At 43.6% G+C, this 18,705-nt stretch overlaps 1 protein-coding gene across 3 annotated transcripts in view; it reads right to left on the reverse strand.

Annotated features, from left to right (window-relative positions):
* AREL1 (apoptosis resistant E3 ubiquitin protein ligase 1) overlaps positions 1-18,705 on the reverse strand; it is a 45,675-nt gene that overhangs the window by 15,845 nt on the left and 11,125 nt on the right. For 2 of the 3 annotated variants that reach the window (XM_044229499.1, XM_044229498.1), the window contains exons 2-5: positions 11,259-11,573; positions 5,814-5,874; positions 4,478-4,704; positions 3,095-3,332 (exon numbers count right to left, since the gene is read on the reverse strand). In XM_044229499.1, coding sequence (XP_044085434.1) covers positions 3,095-3,332; positions 4,478-4,704; positions 5,814-5,829 — 481 coding nt within the window. In that variant the 5' untranslated portion in view covers positions 5,830-5,874; positions 11,259-11,573. The remainder of the gene's footprint in view (positions 1-3,094; positions 3,333-4,477; positions 4,705-5,813; positions 5,875-11,258; positions 11,574-18,705) is intronic. The other variant, XM_044229500.1, reaches the window with a different exon arrangement.

Consider the following 18,705-nt stretch of genomic DNA (forward strand, 5'->3'; position numbering starts at 1 on the left):
GGCCCCTGCCTAACCGATCTTTAACAAAGGCACAAAAAAAAAGGACAATGTAATAGGGGAAAGATGATCTTTTCAACAAATGGTGCTGGAATAACTAGACATCTGTAAGAAAAAAAGAAGGAAAAAACCTTGACACTATACAAAAATGAACTAAAAATGGATCAAAGCCTTAAATAGGAAACGTAAAACTTTAAGAAAAAAAAAAAAAACAACAGGAGGAAATCTTTGAGATCTAGAACTAGTCAAAGAGCTCTCAGATACCTAAAGCATGATTCTTAAAAGAAAAAATTAATAAACTGACTTCATCAGAATTAACTTTTGTGGGGCGCCTGGGTGGCTCAGCGGGTTACAGCCTCTGCTTTCGGCTCAGGTCATGATCCCAGGATCCTGGGATCGAGCCTCGCATCAGGCTCTCTGCTTGGCAAGGAGCCTGCTTTCCTTCCTCTCTCTCTGCCTGCCTCTCTACCTACCTGTGATCTCTGTCAAATAAATTTAAAAAAAAAATTAAAAAAAAAAAGAATAAACTTTTGCTTTGTGAAAGACTATGTGAAAGGGATAAAAAGAAAAGCTAAAGATTGAAAGAACAGGGGCGCTGGGTGACTCTGTCAGTTAAGCATCTGCCTCCGGCTCAGGTCTTGAAACCAGGGTCCTGGGATCATTCCCACACCTGGCTCCTTGCTCAGCCGGGAGCCTGCTTCTTCCTCTGCCTGAAGCTGCCCCTGCTTGTGCTTCCTCTCTGACAAATAAATAAAGAAAACCCTTAAAAAAAAAATACTAAGTGTTTAACTACCATATGACCCAGCCATCATGCTGCTGGGCATTTACACCAAAGAAATGACTGACAACATATGTTCACACAGAAACCTGTGCATGAATTCTCATAGATTTATTCACAACAGCCCCAAACTGAAAACAACCCAGATGTCCTTCAACTGTGATGGTTAAACAAACCAGGGTACATTCACATTATGGAATACTACTCAAAAATAAAAAGGAACCAACTACTGGTACACTCAACAACTTGGCTGAATCTCCAGGGAATTAGGCCAAGTGAAATATAATTCCATTTATTAAAGATTTTATTTTTTTGAGAGAGAGCGAGAGCACACAAGCAGGGTGGGGGGCTGCAGAGGGAGAGGGAGAAGCAGGCTCCCTGCTCACACAGGTCTCAGGACTCAATCCCAGGACCCTGAGATCACGAACCGAGCCAAAGGCAGACACCTAAAAAACTGACCCACCCAGGCACCCAATATAATTCCATTTATGTAACATTCTTAAAATGACAAAATTATAGAAAGGGAGAAGAGAACCGTGGGCTGCCACGGGTTAAGAAGTAGGTAGGTGGGGGAGGGAAAATGTGTATAAAAGGGCAGCGTAAGGATCCTTGTGGTGATGGAAATGCTTCCTACCGTGATTGCCTCAATGTCAATAGCCTGCCTGTGACACTGTACTTCAGTTTTGCAAGATCTCACAACCAATGGGGGAAACTGGGTCAAGGGTATACCAGCTCCCTCTGTGTTATTTTTTTAAACTGCTAGAGAATCTACAATTATCTCAAAGTGAAGAATTTAAATTTAATTTAAAAATAAAAGCCTGAGACATATTGTGAGGATATGAACTATTCTCCACTGGTGGCAAGGAGGTGGGGTGAGGGTAATTCCTGCGGAAAGAAGTCTGTGAGCGAGTCACTGAGGGAAAGGAAGGGCCGCATGGAGGGGCGTGGCTTAGGAGCCACCTTGTCCAAGCCTTCCACTGTTATAAGAGAAAGAAAACTAAGACTAGTGAAGCAGAGACCCACAAATCTTAAGGTTCCTCTTCTTGTCATTTGACTCCAAAACGCTCCCAAAGGCCTCTCATTTCTGTGGATACCAAGCTGGTCAGTACTTAATGACACCCCCTAAATGAAGCCAAGGTAGGGCACACAGAGCAGACAGGATGGTCAACACCCCGAACACATCAGCTACGGGGTCAGAAGTCAGAGACTGCACCTTTAGGCTTCAAATCGGTGAGCATCTACGATCTATGACAGGGTCAGAAGTCAGAGATTGCACCTTTAGGCTTCAAAGTAGGTGAGCATCTATGATCTGGCATAAAGGATACGAGTTAGGGAAAAAAGAGAGAGGTCTCAATTCTTAGATATCGGCAGCTCGGGCACTCTGCCATGAGAAGGAAAACACATATGGGCAGTAAGGGCAGAGTTCTGGTCAAGGGCTTTTTACTTGAAAAGATTTCAAAAATCAGAAGAATTTACCTTTTGTCTATTCTGGCACCCTTACCCCTTAAGAATTTACTAGGCTGATGATCCAGCAATTCCACTCCTAGAGAAAGAAAACCATAGGTCCACACGAGAACTTGGGCACAAAAGCTCACAGTAGAAGTAGTCACAGCAGCCAGAAGTGAAAACAACCCAAATGTCCGTCAGCTGGTGAATGGGTAAATAAAAGGTGGTCTATCCACACAACAGAACGGCTTTTAGCAATAAAAAGGAAGGAAATGCTGATTCATGCTATAGCACTGAATAAACCTTCAAAGCATTATGCTAAGTCAAAGTGGCAGTCACAGAAGGTCACTTATACAAAATGTCTGGAGTAGGCACATCTACAGAGTGGATAAATGGTTACTTAGAAATGGGGAAGTTTGGGGGAAACAGGGAGTGACTGTTAACAGGTACCAGATTTCTTTTGGGGCTGATGAAAATGCTCTAAAAGTGCCCCAAGTACCAGTGGCACAACTCGGAATTTTATTTTATTATTATTTTTAAAGATTTATTTATTTGACAGACAGAAATCACAAGTAGGCAGAGAGGCAGGCAGAGAGAGAGGAAGGGAAGCAGGTTCCTTGCCGAGCAGAGAGCCCGATGCAGGGATCGATCCCAGCACCCTGGGATCATGACCTGAGACGAAGGCAGAGGCTTTAATCCACTGAGCCACCCAGGTGCCCAACTCAGAACTTAAAAAACCATTTAACTGTATATTTCAATTGGAAGGGTTATATGGGCTGTGAATTAAATCTTAATAAAGGTGTATTTTTAAAAAGCGAGAAAGAAAAATACAGGAAGGAAGAGATGGAGAAAGGGAGGAAAGAGAGAACATACCAGGCTGAAAAATCTTATAGTAGGGACTGTAGGCCACGTTTAATCCACCAAGCTTCACCGAGATCTCGTAACGCCCCGCCCTGCGCACAGTGAAGGCCACCTTGACCACGTTGGAACTGGGCTCCTGCAGGACTTCCTGGGTGACTGGAATTTCCACGGCCAGCTCGACATGAGAGATGTGAACTCTCAGTCCCACAGGCCGATGTGCCGGGAAAGGCTGTCCATTCTTGTAGAATAACTGTGGTGGGGAGACGAGGGGCAACGATTAGTGAGCAGGTGGAGACAACTGTTCCCCACCTGATTCGAGAGAGTGTGGGCAGGGAGGAGGCAGCTGGCAAATCCCAGCACCCACTCTTCCTACAGTCCTGCTCACAGACACAGAGAGAAACAGCACACCTTGGAGAAAACATTAAATCAGGAACAAATTCTTAACTTGTTCAGGAGACAGGGATAAAATACACTGCTGAATCCATTTCAGCTTGACATTTCTGAACCACAAATGCTGCCCCCTCTTACACCCGGCCCCTTATATTATATTGTATTATATTATATTATATTATACTATATTATATTAATCACTGTGGACCACCCAGAAGTGAAGGTAAGTCAGTGGGTACCACTTGCCCTGAGTGACTAAAGCACCAGGCAGGGCTGGTGGGGGGGTGGGGCAGGCAGGCAAACTTTTCTATAAAGGGCCAGAGGGTAGATATTTTGGCTTTGTGGGTCACACACAGCCACTCAACTCAGCTGTGGTTAACTACTCAAGTATAAAAGCAGCCACAGGTAATACAGGAAGAGAGATGGGTGTGGCTATGTTCTAATAAAACCGTATTTACAGACACAAGAGGTGGGCCTGATTTGGCCCCTCAGGCCATAGTCTGCCAACCCCCAATCTGTAACACCTGTTCTTTCTGGTGACATTTTTCTTCTTTTGAAAAGGTAACATTAAACTTTATACATCTTCGGGACGCCTGGGTGGCTCAGTTGGTTGGACGACTGCCTTCAGCTCAGGTCATGATCCCGGAGTCCCGGGATCGAGTCCCGCATCGGGCTCCCAGCTCCATGGGGAGTCTGCTTCTCCCTCTGACCTTCTCCTAGCTCATGCTCTCTCTCACTGTCTCTCTCTCAAATAAATAAATAAAATCTTAAAAAAAAAAAAAAAAAACTTTATACATCTTCAAAGTTAAGTACCTACTAAACCAAAATGATTGAGAAATTCATGACCCTTCCAGATAGTAACAACTACTAAGTCCCTGGGAATGGCTGAAAAACAAGGAAACATGTTAACATTCCAGGCCAGCACTACCAACAGACTGACTGGGGCTCTGGAAAGCAAGTGATTCAGAAAACCCGATGGGTATGGAGACAGAAACATTCCCTTACATGCACTCGGAAGGCCATGCTGTGGCCCACCTCATAGGGGTCCTTCCAATCCCAGGAGACTTTGCAAGACCGGGGATCCAGGTAATTTCCCCGCACGTAGTCATAAATAGTCCGGTCCCCTCTGCGCTCACGGTCCTCATTCTGGAGGAAGCTGACTACGCGTGCGGCAAGCTCAAAGAGGAACTTAATTGTGAAGAAGAATGCAACCACAGACACTGTGATTCCACCTGTGTGAAAGAGAGAACACACATACCACCTGTTAGTTACACATTATAGCTCCTCACTGTAGAAAAGGCCAGTCATCTCTCAAAAATTAAAAGAAGTCAGGATGAGAGAACACGACTTCCAAAGAAACACTGTACTGGGTCACTACCTCTGAGGGTGAAGAGAACTTCTAAGATATCTCTCTATCATCTATCGATCTGTCTATCTATCTATTTAGAGAGTGTGTGCAAGCAGGGGGAGGGGCGAGGGAAAGGGAGAGAGAATCTCAAGCAGACCCCATACTGAGTGCAGAGCCCAACCCAGGGCTTGATCCTCTGACCCTGAGCCGAAACCAAGAGTCAGATGCTTAAGTGACTGAGCCACCCTGGTGCCCCAAAGAGAGGAACTTCTAAACCAGGGGTTGGAAATTATGGGCCAAATCCCATCCACTGCCTATTTTTGTAAATAAAGTTCTATTAGAACACTGGTCCATCTACTGACTTACATTTTGTCTAGGCTGCTTTTGCCTTAAACTGACAGAATTCAGTAGTTGAGATAGAGCCTGTCTGGCCGGCCTGGGAAGCCAAAATACTTACTCCTTGGCTTTTAACGGAAGAAGTCTGCCAACCCTGGCTCTATACCATGGGATACATACAATGCCCACCCTCCACCTTCTTGCATGGGCTAGGCCCTCACAAGAGTCCTAGAAAGGATGTGATTTCTATTCCCTCCATTTTAAAGTCTCCCCCTCTCTAGTCCACTTGACAAAACCCCTCCCTGATCCTCATCTGCATTAGGGGTTCCCTCTTCTGGGCTCCCTCAAACTCCTGTATATTCACTTATAATAGCTCTTCTCCCCCTTGACCATCTCCCCATTCATGTTACGAACTTCTTGAAGGCAGATTTTTGCCTTATTCGACTTTGACTCGACCGGAAACGGCGTCTGGCATGGGCCAGAATTACTCAATAAATATTTCCCAAATGAATGAATTCCACTGCCAGCTCTATGAAGGTACATTCTGGCACGAGGAGAATTATTTCTATTTTCAAGAGGAAAGGGGATAGACAGGGAGGCAAAACAGATGTAGCAACCCTAACAAAAAGATAAGAGAGAGCTCTTTCCATAACATACCAATAACGTAAAACATCAGGTCCCTTCAATGCCGACAGACAGCCGAGGATCACAGCTGCAGCTGCAAAAGAAAACCTGTTTAGTTTTTTTCTCCAGCTCCTCCTTACAGCCATCTCAGCGAGAGACGAAAAACATATGACTTGAGTTGACTCGCTCGAGCCTGACTCCCCCAGTCCTCTCTCCCTCTCTCTAGCCTGACAGGTGCCCTATGACTAATTTCAGCAAAACAGTGACTGCATCCCTCCTTCTAAAGACTTCCAATCTATGACCACCCTAGGAATACCACAAACAGCCACTTGCTTTAGTGCTAATTACAAAATGCAATAACATGACTTTCATCTTCTTAAATCCAGGGCCCCAAGATAGTTTCCCTCCCCCATGCAAAGTAGTGCTAATTAACGCAAGCAAAGAGGGTAATGGAATCACTTTCCCCTTCTATTTGCCTTCTGGAAGTAATTCATCTGAGTGGAATAGTTATATCAAATGTAGATTTTTTAAAAAGCAAGTATTATTATCATCATGTTGGCATTACATAATTAAAGTGAACCACAGGTCATCCCAATTATAAGCATTGGGAATGTAAGAGAAGGCATTTCTGCTGTTACCACTCAGATTAACAGATCCTGTGGAAGCAGCAGAAAGGCCAAGGACAGAAATAAAAGGATGAGACTGTATTTTTCCTAAGCGATACCTGGCAAGGTCAGAACAACTCAAACAGGGGCCAGAGTTTGAGGGGAAATTTTCACTGTTATTAACCTTGTGTCCAGAATAAGACTTCAATCATCATTACTTGTTTGAACCACCAAGGTATTACCAAGGAAAAATGCAACGTACAATGACAATGGTATTTTATCACTGAGTTCTGACCTTAGCGTTGACCATAAAAGCCCTCCATTCTACAGTGCAGTGAATTCATGTTTTTCAAGTCAATGTATATAAAGGTTATCAACATTAGCTCAACCCAGCACCTTTTATCAGCACTAGAATATTACTTAGAGACAAGACAGCTGAAAATTTCTAGGCTCAGGGCTGGGAGGGACCAAAACAAGTTTTGGGGTTTTGTTTTGTTTTCTTAAATAAGATATACTTTTATATCTAACTGTACTGGAAAAATTTAAGAGGGAGACAGAAAATGGCCTTTAATTCTTCTGATAGCAACAATATACCTAATGGAATCCAGACAGTTGGTTAATTTGAGGAATGGCCATGACACGTTTCATAGAAATCCCTATTTAGACTGGCGTCTAAAGTCCTTCTAGAAAAGAAATCCACAGAGGGAACATTAGCACAGTCAATATAGGCCGCTCCCAGATCTATTATAAAGAGACAATATAGAGACCCCAAATTTGGGATCACAAATACTGAGCCTCCTTCCCAAACAAGTATCTCGCCTGCTGGGACCTTATGCTGAAAGCTGCTTTCATCTCTCAAAAAAGCGCCTCCTTCCCAAACAAGTATCTCGTCTGCTGGGACCTTATGCTGAAAGCTGCTCTCATCTCTAAAAAAGCATCTGTCTGCACTTTCCAGGATGCAGATGACTTCCTAGATGACTTGGTAGAACCCACGCTGGCAGTTTAACTGCCTGAAGTACTCCCTCAGTTGGACGTCATCCAATCCCATTCCGGACATGACAATCTGGTCCTTACCAAAGTTCTAACACTCGGCAGAAAACTAACACTCTAACACTCTAACACTCGGTGCATGTGGCTGATATTACAGGTCTTGGGGTCACAAGTCTCTTACTCCCTGGAAGAACAGGAGGCGGTGCCAGATTTACGGCATATTTCATGAGGGCCGGGAAAATTCCAATGCCCTATCTCTGACAACTACGACCTTTTCTGGGAGAGGCAGTGGGCAAGCTGTAAGTCAAAGGCCTGCAGACCAGTTCCGAGGCTGTAAGTACGTGACCTGTCCAGCTTCAGAATTCTCCTTGCTATAAAAAGAGTTGAGGTTTAGTCGTTTCTGTGGCGCCGTCTCCCACAACCACCGGGACTCTAAATTCAGTTATAGCAAAGAGGACAATACAGAGCATGAGGGCATGGACTCCCTGGGTTCAAACCCATTCTCTGCTGCTCAGTGTGACCATGGATAGGTTATTTCATCTCTCTGCGGACAGCCAGTTTCCTTGTCTGTCGAATGGGGCCCATGTGCAGGTACCTCGCAGGGGTGTCTGTGAGGATGAAATGAGTTAACACATGTCAATAGCCTAGAATAGTGCCTGGCACTCAATGAACTGTCAGTGAGTTATTATGACACTTATTATCAGGAAAGGTAGCAGCACCACTACCCCTTTGTGTCGGAGCCAGTAGGAGACTCTGGGAACCTCTCTACTGGCCCACACTTTCTTCAATGGGAACTGTATCAGAATTACAAAGGGCATGGCTTCCCTTACTGCATTTTAAGTTTCTGCCTACATGGGAGTTCTTCATACTATTCTAATTTTATGACTGAAAATTTTTATGATGGAGAGTTCAAATTCATCCTAAAATAATTTGTGCGACAAATACTGGGGACCTACCTAACATGCCAGGTGCCGGTGGGGGACAGTCTCAATCCTCATGAAGGTGGAGTAACGAGCTCGACCTTGCTGAGTCTTTGTCCATTTGCTCCCCATTCACTTACTTCTCAGCCAAACTGTCACCACTGATCTAGAACACCCAGACTTCTTCCAGTAGGTCAAGTCTACATTTCTACTCCAATTCCCTTTATTATTAAAACTCAGCATTGCTATTGCTACTTTTTCCCGAACAACTCTCATCTCTTCTCCTGGAAACGTCCTTGTGGCCAGGGAATTAGCTCTGTCGATTACTAACCCCTGACCGGACCTTTACAAAGTATCCCAGTTCTCTAGAGTAGCTCTCAAAAACCTCCCCAACAGTATCTAACCATCTCTACGCTGGTCACATTTTGAACTTGTCTTCCTTTTTTGTTTTCCTCCTGTCTTGTTCCTCTTGAATGTTGTCACAAACCTTCTGATCTTTGTCACTCAGATCACTTTTATGCTAGATTTCACTTCCATTCTGTTAGCATTTTGCATCCTCTTCCTGACCCCGGCATGGCTCTCTCTGTTGTCTCTGCTCCCATCCCCACCCACAGTGGTTTTCTTCACCCCGTCTCCCATAGCACCCTGTTTTCATCCTACGGTCTACCCAACTCAAGTCCTTTCCACCTTCACATCTAAGTTCTGAAATGTCCCATCTCCATGCTTTGTAAAAAGTCACTTTCTCTGCCTAGACTACCCACTCCCCACTCACATCTCCATCCATGGGAAATCTCCTATCTGGAAAATCTATGGAAAATCCTGTCTCCTCTCCCTGAAATCTTCCCTGGGCCTCAATTTAGAAATTCCATCCCCCTCTGAATACCCACATAACTTTATTATTTAGCTTATAAAACTTGTTCTCTTTCATTAGTTCCACGTTTGTTTTATTTTCCATTTCAGAGTGGTAAATAACATTAGGCAAAGACTAGTCTTCAAAATTCCCCACAGCACCCAACATAGCTGCATATAGTCATTGTAATAAACATGAATTATCTGAACAGATAAGAGTCCAATGTCTGTTCCTTCCTTCATCCAGAATGCCTAAAAATCAGGAATTTTCTAGATGGGACCTCTTTTCTGATACAGTTTTTAAATACTTCACTAAATGGCAGTACATTCACTTGAGCCAGGGGTCATGAACTCTTCAGACCACAAGTTACCAGTTTACTGCAGTTCTGTAAGTCTGTACCAAATGCCTATAATGAGAGACACTGGTTCTCATGCATGGTGTGGTATCTGATTTTATAGTTCTCTCTTCCTTATCTTGAGCATTTATTTTTCTATAACAGTTTCTATAGCACCCTCCACTTTCTGCTGCTCACTTCTTCTTCATAAAATTATTCTAGAACTCTTCCCGAGTCTCATTCAAGCACAAAGAAGCAGTATGTTAAGCCTCTGCCATACTAATTCACGCCATTTAGCTATACGAGTATTCTGTTTTCAAGTTCATCTCTTTAGTGACTTGCTTTTTTTTTTTTTTTAAGATTTTATTGATTTATTTGACAGAGAGAGGGATCACAAGTAGGCAGAGAGGCAGGCAGTGAGAGAGGGGGAAGCAGGCTCCCTACTGAGCAGAGAGGCATGTGCGGCTCCATCCCAGGACCCTGAGATCATGACCTGAGTCGAAGGCAGAGGCTTTAACCCACTGAGCCACCCAGGAGCCCTGGAACCCGCATTCTTTTTTTTTTTTTAAAGATTTTATTTATTTATTTGACAGAGAGAGATCACAAGCAGGCAGAGCAGCAGGCGGGGGCGGGGGGCGGGGGGAGGTAAGCAGGCTCCCCGCCGAGCAGAGAGCCCGATGCGGGGCTTGATCCCAGGACCCTGAGACCCTGACCTGAGCTGAAGGCAGAGGCTTAACCCACTGAGCCACCCAGGTGCCCCTAGTGACTTGCTCTAATACAATTGAGCAAACTGTGATTTGCTAAGCTAGCAGAATGGCAGTAGTAGTAAAGTAATACTCATTCCCTATCCTTATTGAGCCACTTACCATAGGTGAAGTGCTAAATGCTTATATGTGTTAACCTAAGTAATTGTCTCCCTAACAACTTGGTAAAATAAACACCACTATTCTCATTTTACAGATTAAAAAACACACACACAAAAGCTAGGCTTGGAAAGTTAACTTGCTGAACACCTCCTGGCTGGCTAAGTGACAGAGCTGAGACTCAAGCCTAACTCGGTGCCTAACTCTGAAACCCAACATTCTAACTCTCATACAATACTAAATCATGACAAAGAATGGAGTCATAGTGATAGTGAGGTATTTGGGAAGAGGAAAGATGAAAAAAACAGGTAAAAGTATGAAAAACATTACTTAATCTTACTGCAAAGAGTCCCACCAGGAGGTTAAAATTAGAAAGATAAATGCTTATGACCCTTTTTGAAATCATTTGAAATAAAAATAAAGCATGATAAAGGAAAATGGAATGCAGTACCAATTATCTAATGCAGAAATATCACTTGCTTACTAAAAGATCCCGGGCAAGTTGCTTAACACTACAGTGCTTTGGCTCACGTTACCTACAAAAGGCGGGGTAGGGAGAACACTTGAAAGTGCCGGTCTCAAGGGAATGTTAGAAATTTGACCAACATACATATTCTAAAACTCTCTCCTTTTTTAAGGAGTCTAAAGATTCGTAATTAGTTCATAATTTAAATTAACTTGTAAATTAAATAAATTATAACCCAGACATTAAGATCAGTTGTGAAAAAGTCATTTCCCAGAAACAGAGAATTGATTTCTTCATCCTCAGAGGGGCCCTAGAGGTGGAAAGAAGGGGGGATCCATTCTAACTGCGACTTCAACAGCTATCCCTTGTTGGAGAGGCTTAGGAACTGGTCACTGAGTTCATGTTCTGTATCCTAGTAACAAGGGAATCTGAACTAGTCTATGGTCTTACCTTTAAACGAGGGCCCATGTTCTGAGAACCAAGTGGAACACTCCTATGCACCGAAGCAGGCAACTTCTGGCACCATTCACCTTGTCCTCCAAACTCCACGGGAAAGAAAATTGCTGCAAGGTCAACGGAAAGCGTTTGTCCATCAGACATTTATTGAGGATGTGTCACAGAAGCTGAGGGCCAATATTTCTGGAACGAACTGGATGAATTCCAGGGTGGAGAAATAGAGCCCCAAAAGTTATTATCCCGGACTTCTCTCTAGGGCAGGGTACGGTCGACCACCAAAGGATGCATCTGTTCTCTCGTCCTGGGATCCTATCAACAGAGAAAAAAAGGGTCAGTGGAAGAGCTGTTTATTTCTGAAAGAGAATGCCCAGAAAACAACAAAGAGGAGATAGATAGGGCAGGAAGAGAAAACTCTGGGGCCCGAAAAATAAACAAGGCCTGGTAAACCTGGACTGAGCTTTCCCAACTAAAATGCCACCAAAAAAGGCAAGTGGCAACCTCACTGCCTTAACTGTGTCACTCCCCGAAAGGAAGCTCCAGCACTTTGGCTGATTCTAAGCCTTTAAGAGAAGCAACGAGGGCACAGATTTAAAGAGTGAGCCTTGGGATGCCTGGGTGGCTCAGTTGGTTATACGTCTGTCTGCCTTTGGCTCAGGTCATGTTCCCAGGGTCCAGGGATCCAGCACCGCGTTGAGCCCAGTGTCAAGCCCTATGTCCAGCTCCCTGCTCCCTGGGGAGTCTAATTCTCCGTCCTTCTGCCCCTCCCCCGCTTGAGTGCACACACGCACATGCGCTCTCTCCCACTCAAAGACATAAATAAAATCTTTAAAAAAGAATAAATAAAGGGTGAGCCTCATCACTACCACATGCCCAGCTCCAATTTAATGGGGCTGGAGCACAGGGTCTGGGAATAGGGTGACGAGAAATGAGACCACAGGATAGGTGAGGCCACATTACAAAGGGCCTTATTATGCCGCAGAAGCAATCAAGGTAATGCTCCGTTGGAAAGAGAAAACCACCAAAAAGCTTCCCATCTGCCCATGTACGCTGCTCCCTTTGCACCCATGTCTGCGTTTCCAAGACACGGTGAAACAACATTGATTTCATTTTTTAAATAGTCACATTTACTGAGTGGGGGAAAAAAAGTCTGAATTCTCTAGACAAAGTCACTAAGTAGAGTCTGGTAAAGTCAGTGTGTAACTCAAAGACATTCATAAACTAAATGTAGCAGAAAGGGGTATTGGCAAAGCATACACAAACAGCCACCATGAAACAAATGAGGAGAGACCACTCATTGCTAAAAACAAACAAACAAACAAACAAACAAACAAAAAAAAACAGAAAAACCAGAATCTCTTCCCCACGATGGGAACTATGGTCACTGTTTCATATATATTAACTCACAACCCCAGGACACAAATAAAATTATCCCTATTCTGCAGATGAGGAAATAGAGATACTTTCTCAAGAGAATACACGGTAAGTAGTAGAGTGAGTCAAATCCAGACAATCTGGACCCAGAATCCATGCTTTTTATTTTTCTTTTTAAGATTTTATTTATTTATTTGACAGACAGAGCTCACAAGTAGGCAGAGAGGCAGGCAGAGAGAGCGGGGGAAGTAGGCTTCCTGCTGAGCAGAGAGCCTGATGTGGGGCTCGATCCCAGGACCCTGAGACCATGACCCCAGCTGAAGGTAGAGGCTTTAACCCACTGAGCCACCCAGGCGCCCACAGAATCCATGCTTTTTAATGACTACCCTATGGCCTCCCTACCATGGGAAACCAAGAAAGAAAAGCCACAATGCTAGTAATAACAGCAGAACGGAATGAGGGAAGGCCAGCAGATCAAACAAGTTGGCAAACTTTAATAATTAAAAATAAACAAGTATATGTATTTATTTTAAAAGATGGTGATAGAATTGCCAAGTACATGAGCCAAAAGTTGGGTCGACTAGCAACTGGGACCAGCCTAAAGGATCCATAAACAAGATAAGGTTATATATAAACTATAGGAGCTCCATTAGAATGCTATCTCAGCCTTAAAAAATGACACCTTTTAAGGAATAATGAAAGAAATTTCTCACAAATAAAATGCTAAATCAAAGGCAAGCACGAAATTATTTACATAGCATGAGACCAATTTTTAAAATGTTACAGTACGTACCCACAACTAGATGGAACAACATAAAAATATTAATAGTCATCATCTCCTAGTGTTTGTAATTATACATAGTTTTTGTTCCCTACCTGTACCTTTCTGTGTCTTCTAAATTCTTACTGATGTAAGAACATAGTCAAAGTTTCTATTTCTGGAGAACAAATAACTTTTGGGGACAGAACAGGCAAGTTATCCTTGTTTCTAACAAGGAAAGAGTATAAAAAACTAGCTAAAAATAAAAGAATGTACTGAAATTTTACTTCTATTCATTATGATCTTAGTGGGTCTTCAGCCCTCTAATCAGCCATTTGGTTACTAAATTAAGTAATTCCTAGTTCTTTTTTAAAATAGTGATTAAAAAGATTTTATTTATTAGAGAAAGAGAGAGAGCATGTGCACGGGGCAGAGGGAGAGGGAGAAGCAGACTCCCTGCTGAGCAGAGAGCCCAGTATGGGGCACAATCCCAGGACCCTGGAATCATGACCTGAGCCAACGGAAGATGCTTATAACCAACTGAGCCACCCAGGTGCCCATAACTCCTAGTTCTAATATCGTTTTTACCGTACCCCACCACGAGCTACCATGCCCGCCCCTGACAATGCTTCATTCAGTGTCTCTAGTAAGCCTGAAAATTCAACTCAAGCACCATTCCCCTTCCTGGTCCAATTCTCAGGCCCCTCTGACGATTGCCCCCATGCCACGCAGAACCAATCACTTGCTCCTCTGTGATACCCCTGTTCTGAAAATACCTCTATTATAGCATTTATGAGTCTGTATTATAGTTATTTATCTATACAGTAGTCTCTCCTAATGAATTCTGGGATCTCTGAGGACACTGACTGGGTCTTACTCATCTTTGTCTCCCAGCAGCTAGTATGTTGTTCAGCTTATCTCAATCTATACTTTGACAAGTGCCCCCAAGTGATTACTATACATATTAAAGTCTGAGAAGCTTGGTCTAGGCTCTAGGGCAGCCCCTCTGAGAAGCGACCCGATATTCTGTATCTCTAACAGGCTTGCAGGCAGTGTTGATGCTGCTGGTCTGTAGATCATGCTTTTGGGAGCAAAGGTCTGGAGCAGGAGTTGGCAAACCATAGCCTGCAGGCCAAATCCAGACAGTCGCCTGCTTTTTTTTTTTTTTTTTTTTTTAAAGGGAGGAACACAGCCAAATTCATTCGTTTACATATGGTCTATGACTGCTTTTGCGCCACAAGAGCAAAGCCGAGTAGCTACAAGCTTTCCTATCTGACCCTTGACAAAGGTTATCCCTCTCTAGCATAGAGGTCTGTCTCAGAGCTATTTTGTATAACTGTTTTGTATAAATGAACTCATTTTTATAAATTTAAAAAAAAGCATAAAATCATTTTCTTCCAGTTCTCCTGTCCCCTCTTAAGAAACGAGCTATAAAACTGGCAACATTATGCAAATATTTCTCCTGGCTAATTTCAACTGTTGTTTAAAATTTTTATGCCTCCCATACCCCAAAGTAGGAATTTTATACAGTCATTTCCCAAAGTACTTGTTTCCTACAATTATGCTTGCATTTCATCAAAGCTGTAATTTCCTAAAACCAGTACCTCAGGGACCAATCCCATATCCAGGTTTCTAAAATTATTACAATACCTATTACTGACTCAGTATCTACTTTTAAAATGCTATTATAAAAAGCCATTAAAAAAAAAAAAAGGATGTGAAAGTTCACTGTGGAAATCTGGTGGAGAAAGAAAGTGGCAGTGGCGGCACACAGTCACCCAACCACAGTCCAGAGAGTCCCACAAAGAAGGACAAGATGAGAGAAAGATGTGGCCTTTGAATGATGGAGTCTTTAGGACTCTCTACATAGAAGCACCAGCCCCAAGTCCAGGAAAATGAAGTTAAAAGAACCAAGTCATTCCATTAACAAAAGGCCCACAGTTTAGAGGGATTGAAGGAGGGTCCAGAAATAAAGTGTACCATCAGACACTTTAGATTATTAGTTTACGTTTTCCTTTGCTTAATTTCAGCCTTGGTTTATTCTCCCCCAAATCCCACCCTAAGAGACTGCCCCTCCCCCATCAAGTTTATTCTCTTGAGATATTTCTGCAGTTGTGTATTCCTGCTATCTCGGTTCAGCCAAGTTATACGGTTTTCATTTATATTCTTTCCTCATCAGTCAGCCCCTCCAGTCTCTTAATCATTCCTGTGGGTCTTCTGTGAACTCTCTCCAGCTGGTCCCCAGCGATCTGGTAATGAGGTGCCTCCAACTGACTGCAGCCTTCCAGGAATAGCCTTGTTAGAACAAAGATGAGCTCACCCTCCTCGGTTCCATGACACAATACTCCTGCGTAGACAAGCCCCCGCACCCCCCCATCATAGCAAGCTAGAACACTGCCATATTAGACTGGAACCCCGTTCCGTGCCTCCCAGATTTGGGCCTTGGGGCAGGCCGATGTGCTGGAAGCCTGAGGATGAATGGCACAAGTTCCTGCAGCAACCGTTTACTAGAGGATGACTCAGGTGGGGAGAAAAAGGTATTCTCACCTTAAAGCTCTCACAGGCAATACAACAGAATGCGAAATTTGCATGCATTTCTAAAGGCAAAATATGGGTATGTCCAAAATATGCAGATTCTTTTTTTTTTTTTTTAAAGATTTTACTTATTTATTTGACAGAGACAGGCAGAGAGGGAGGGAGAAGCAGGCTCCCTGCTGAGCAGAAAGCCTGATGAGGGCCTTGATCCCAGGACCCTGGGATCATGACCTGAGCTGAAGGCAGAGGCTTTAGTCCACTGAGCCACCCAGGTGCCCCCAAAATATGCAGATTCTTGATACCTGAGGCAGAAAGTCTGCTCAGGGCTCTGCTCCCAGCCCCCAAGGGATTACATGCCCACCATCCTCTACCACCAGAGGCACTTAAACTGAAGTTTGAAAAGCACTACAATCCCCACTCAATTTATGGTCTATTACTCCACTGCTGCCCATCCCATATACTCACATTTTAAATAAAATTATTTTTGCTGCCATGTCCCCTTCCCCCAACCCTTGGATACCTGTATTTTCTCTTTGCCTAACATTTGCTGAAACAGTGTTTTAGCAAATTCACTGTAATTCACTGGCTGTAATCCACCAACATCCTCAGGTTCTTCTGTAAGGTTCATTCTTCATTCATGTCAGATTTCTTGAGCATTTGCTGTCTGCCAGACTATGTGCTAAATAAAACAAAAGCTAAGGTAGCAAGGATAAATGAGACAGGGTCTTTTCTTAACTCTGATGAACTCAGTCCGAAGTGGGAGTGTGGCAAGTAGCACAAGAACAGGAATAAACAGCATGTGGAGGGCAAAGGAGGGAGAAAGGTAGCTTTGCCTGAGAGTGAGGAAGTTCTGACAGGAGAGACAACAGAGCTATTACTTAAGACTGAGAAAGCATTTGCAAGGCAGAAAGAAAAGGAGAAAAATAGCACAAGCCAAAGTTGAGTCAAGAAAAGGAGTGATGATGGGGCGCCTGGGTGGCTCAGTGGGTTAAAGCCTCTGTCTTCGGCTCAGGTCATGACCCCAGGGTCCTGGGATCGAGCCCCACATCAGGCTCTCTGCTCAGCAGGGAGCCTGCTTCCTCCTCTCTCTCTCTCTCTCTCTCTCTGCTCTGCCTACTTGTGATCTGTCTGTCAAATAAATAAATAAATAAATCTTTAAAAAAAAAAAAAAAAGGGAATGATGAAAAGGTCAGCATTATGAAAGCTAAGCATTTAGAAAGACCACCTGGGGCCAAACCAGGGTGACTGATTCTCAGAATGCTAGTGTGGAGGGTTCAGGAGCATGAATCTTACTACTGAGTAATTTTGGACAAGCTGCTTCTCTTCTGTTGTCTCAAATATAAAATGGAGGTGTAGGAAGAAGAGGGAGGAACTCAGCGGCTCTTGAGAGCAAGATGTGGAGTGTTAGGGAAAGGACTGGGTGAGGCTGGAAGTGACCCCAGGTGACCAGGCAGGAGCGTCTCAGCAGATACGGTTCGGATGTGCAAACCAGGCTGCCGGTTGCCAGCTGATGATGGTAGTTTGTGTCCAGCAAACCTGCAGCTCAACCTGCAGGAAGTCAGGAAGATGGCACCGGGTGTACCTGAGGGACTAACTGGCTTTCCAGAGAAATCCTATTTGGAAACAACCACAGTAACAATCCAAAATACCAAGCGATCTGGTTTTTTCTCGAGAATGATGATATCACATATCTGCCTTTTACTGAGAGCTCACTAGGTGCCCGCACCATTTGAAGTGCTTCCTGTATTATCTCACTTAACTCGCAGCAACCACATAAGAACCTATACTGTTATCCATGTTTTGTGGATTGGGACACGTGAAACACAGAGGGCTAAAATAACTTATCCACTATCACCCAACTGACAAATGAAGCAAATGAAGGAGCCAGGCAGCGTGATTCCAGAGCCTACCCTCTGAACCAGGAATACTGACGTGTCAAGAACCCCAAGAAAGGAAAAAAAGATCCTTGGGATAGGAAGAATGAGAGCACAACAAATACTTACCCTGGAAATTTAAAAGGAATATGACTTGATTTTAGAGTTGAAGCAATCACAACCAAAAAACCCAAGAGATGGTTTTTTTTTTAACTAAGAAAGAATGATGATGACACATTTTAAAAGGAGAAAGAGGACCACAAATTTTAAAAGGGACTCTGAAGAGGACAACAGATCAACGGCTGAGTCGAGACAAGAGGATGCTGGTCCAAAGGAGCAGGGAGGCAGTGGCCACAACGTTGGGGGGAGGGCAGGGGAAGCTAGAGTATGCATCATTTCCCAGTTAGAAGCAACAGGATTAGTGACCTGTGAGGTCAAAAAGATAAAAGAGAGCAAGAAGCCAAGGACAAATCGGGATTTTGTACGCTTGGGAGCCTGGGTGAATGGTGGTGGCGAATTACGGAGGCAGAGCCAGTGTGTAGGGAAAAGATCTGAGTACAGAACTAAGTTTGAAGTGTCGTCTATAAGATATCCAGGTAAATATATTGAGAAGACAAATGGAAATGCGCATCTGAAGCTATGGAGATACCAGTAACCTGAAGGCAGTTAAAAGACAGGAAATGAAAAAGGACTGCCACGCAAAACAAGCAGACCAAGAAAAAGACCGATTATAGAACCTTGAAGGGATTAACCTTAAATGTGCCCCCTACCCCAAAAAAGGAGCTAGCAAAGAGTGAAAAGGAACAGAGAAGAGGGAAAAAAAAAACCATGTAAGTTGTTTACTTGAGGCAAAAGGAAGTATTTCTCCAAACTGGTGGTGGTCACAGTATTATAGTGAGTA

Source organism: Neovison vison, chromosome 13 (assembly GCF_020171115.1).
Source record: "Neovison vison isolate M4711 chromosome 13, ASM_NN_V1, whole genome shotgun sequence".
NCBI classification, from domain to species: domain Eukaryota; kingdom Metazoa; phylum Chordata; class Mammalia; order Carnivora; family Mustelidae; genus Neogale; species Neogale vison.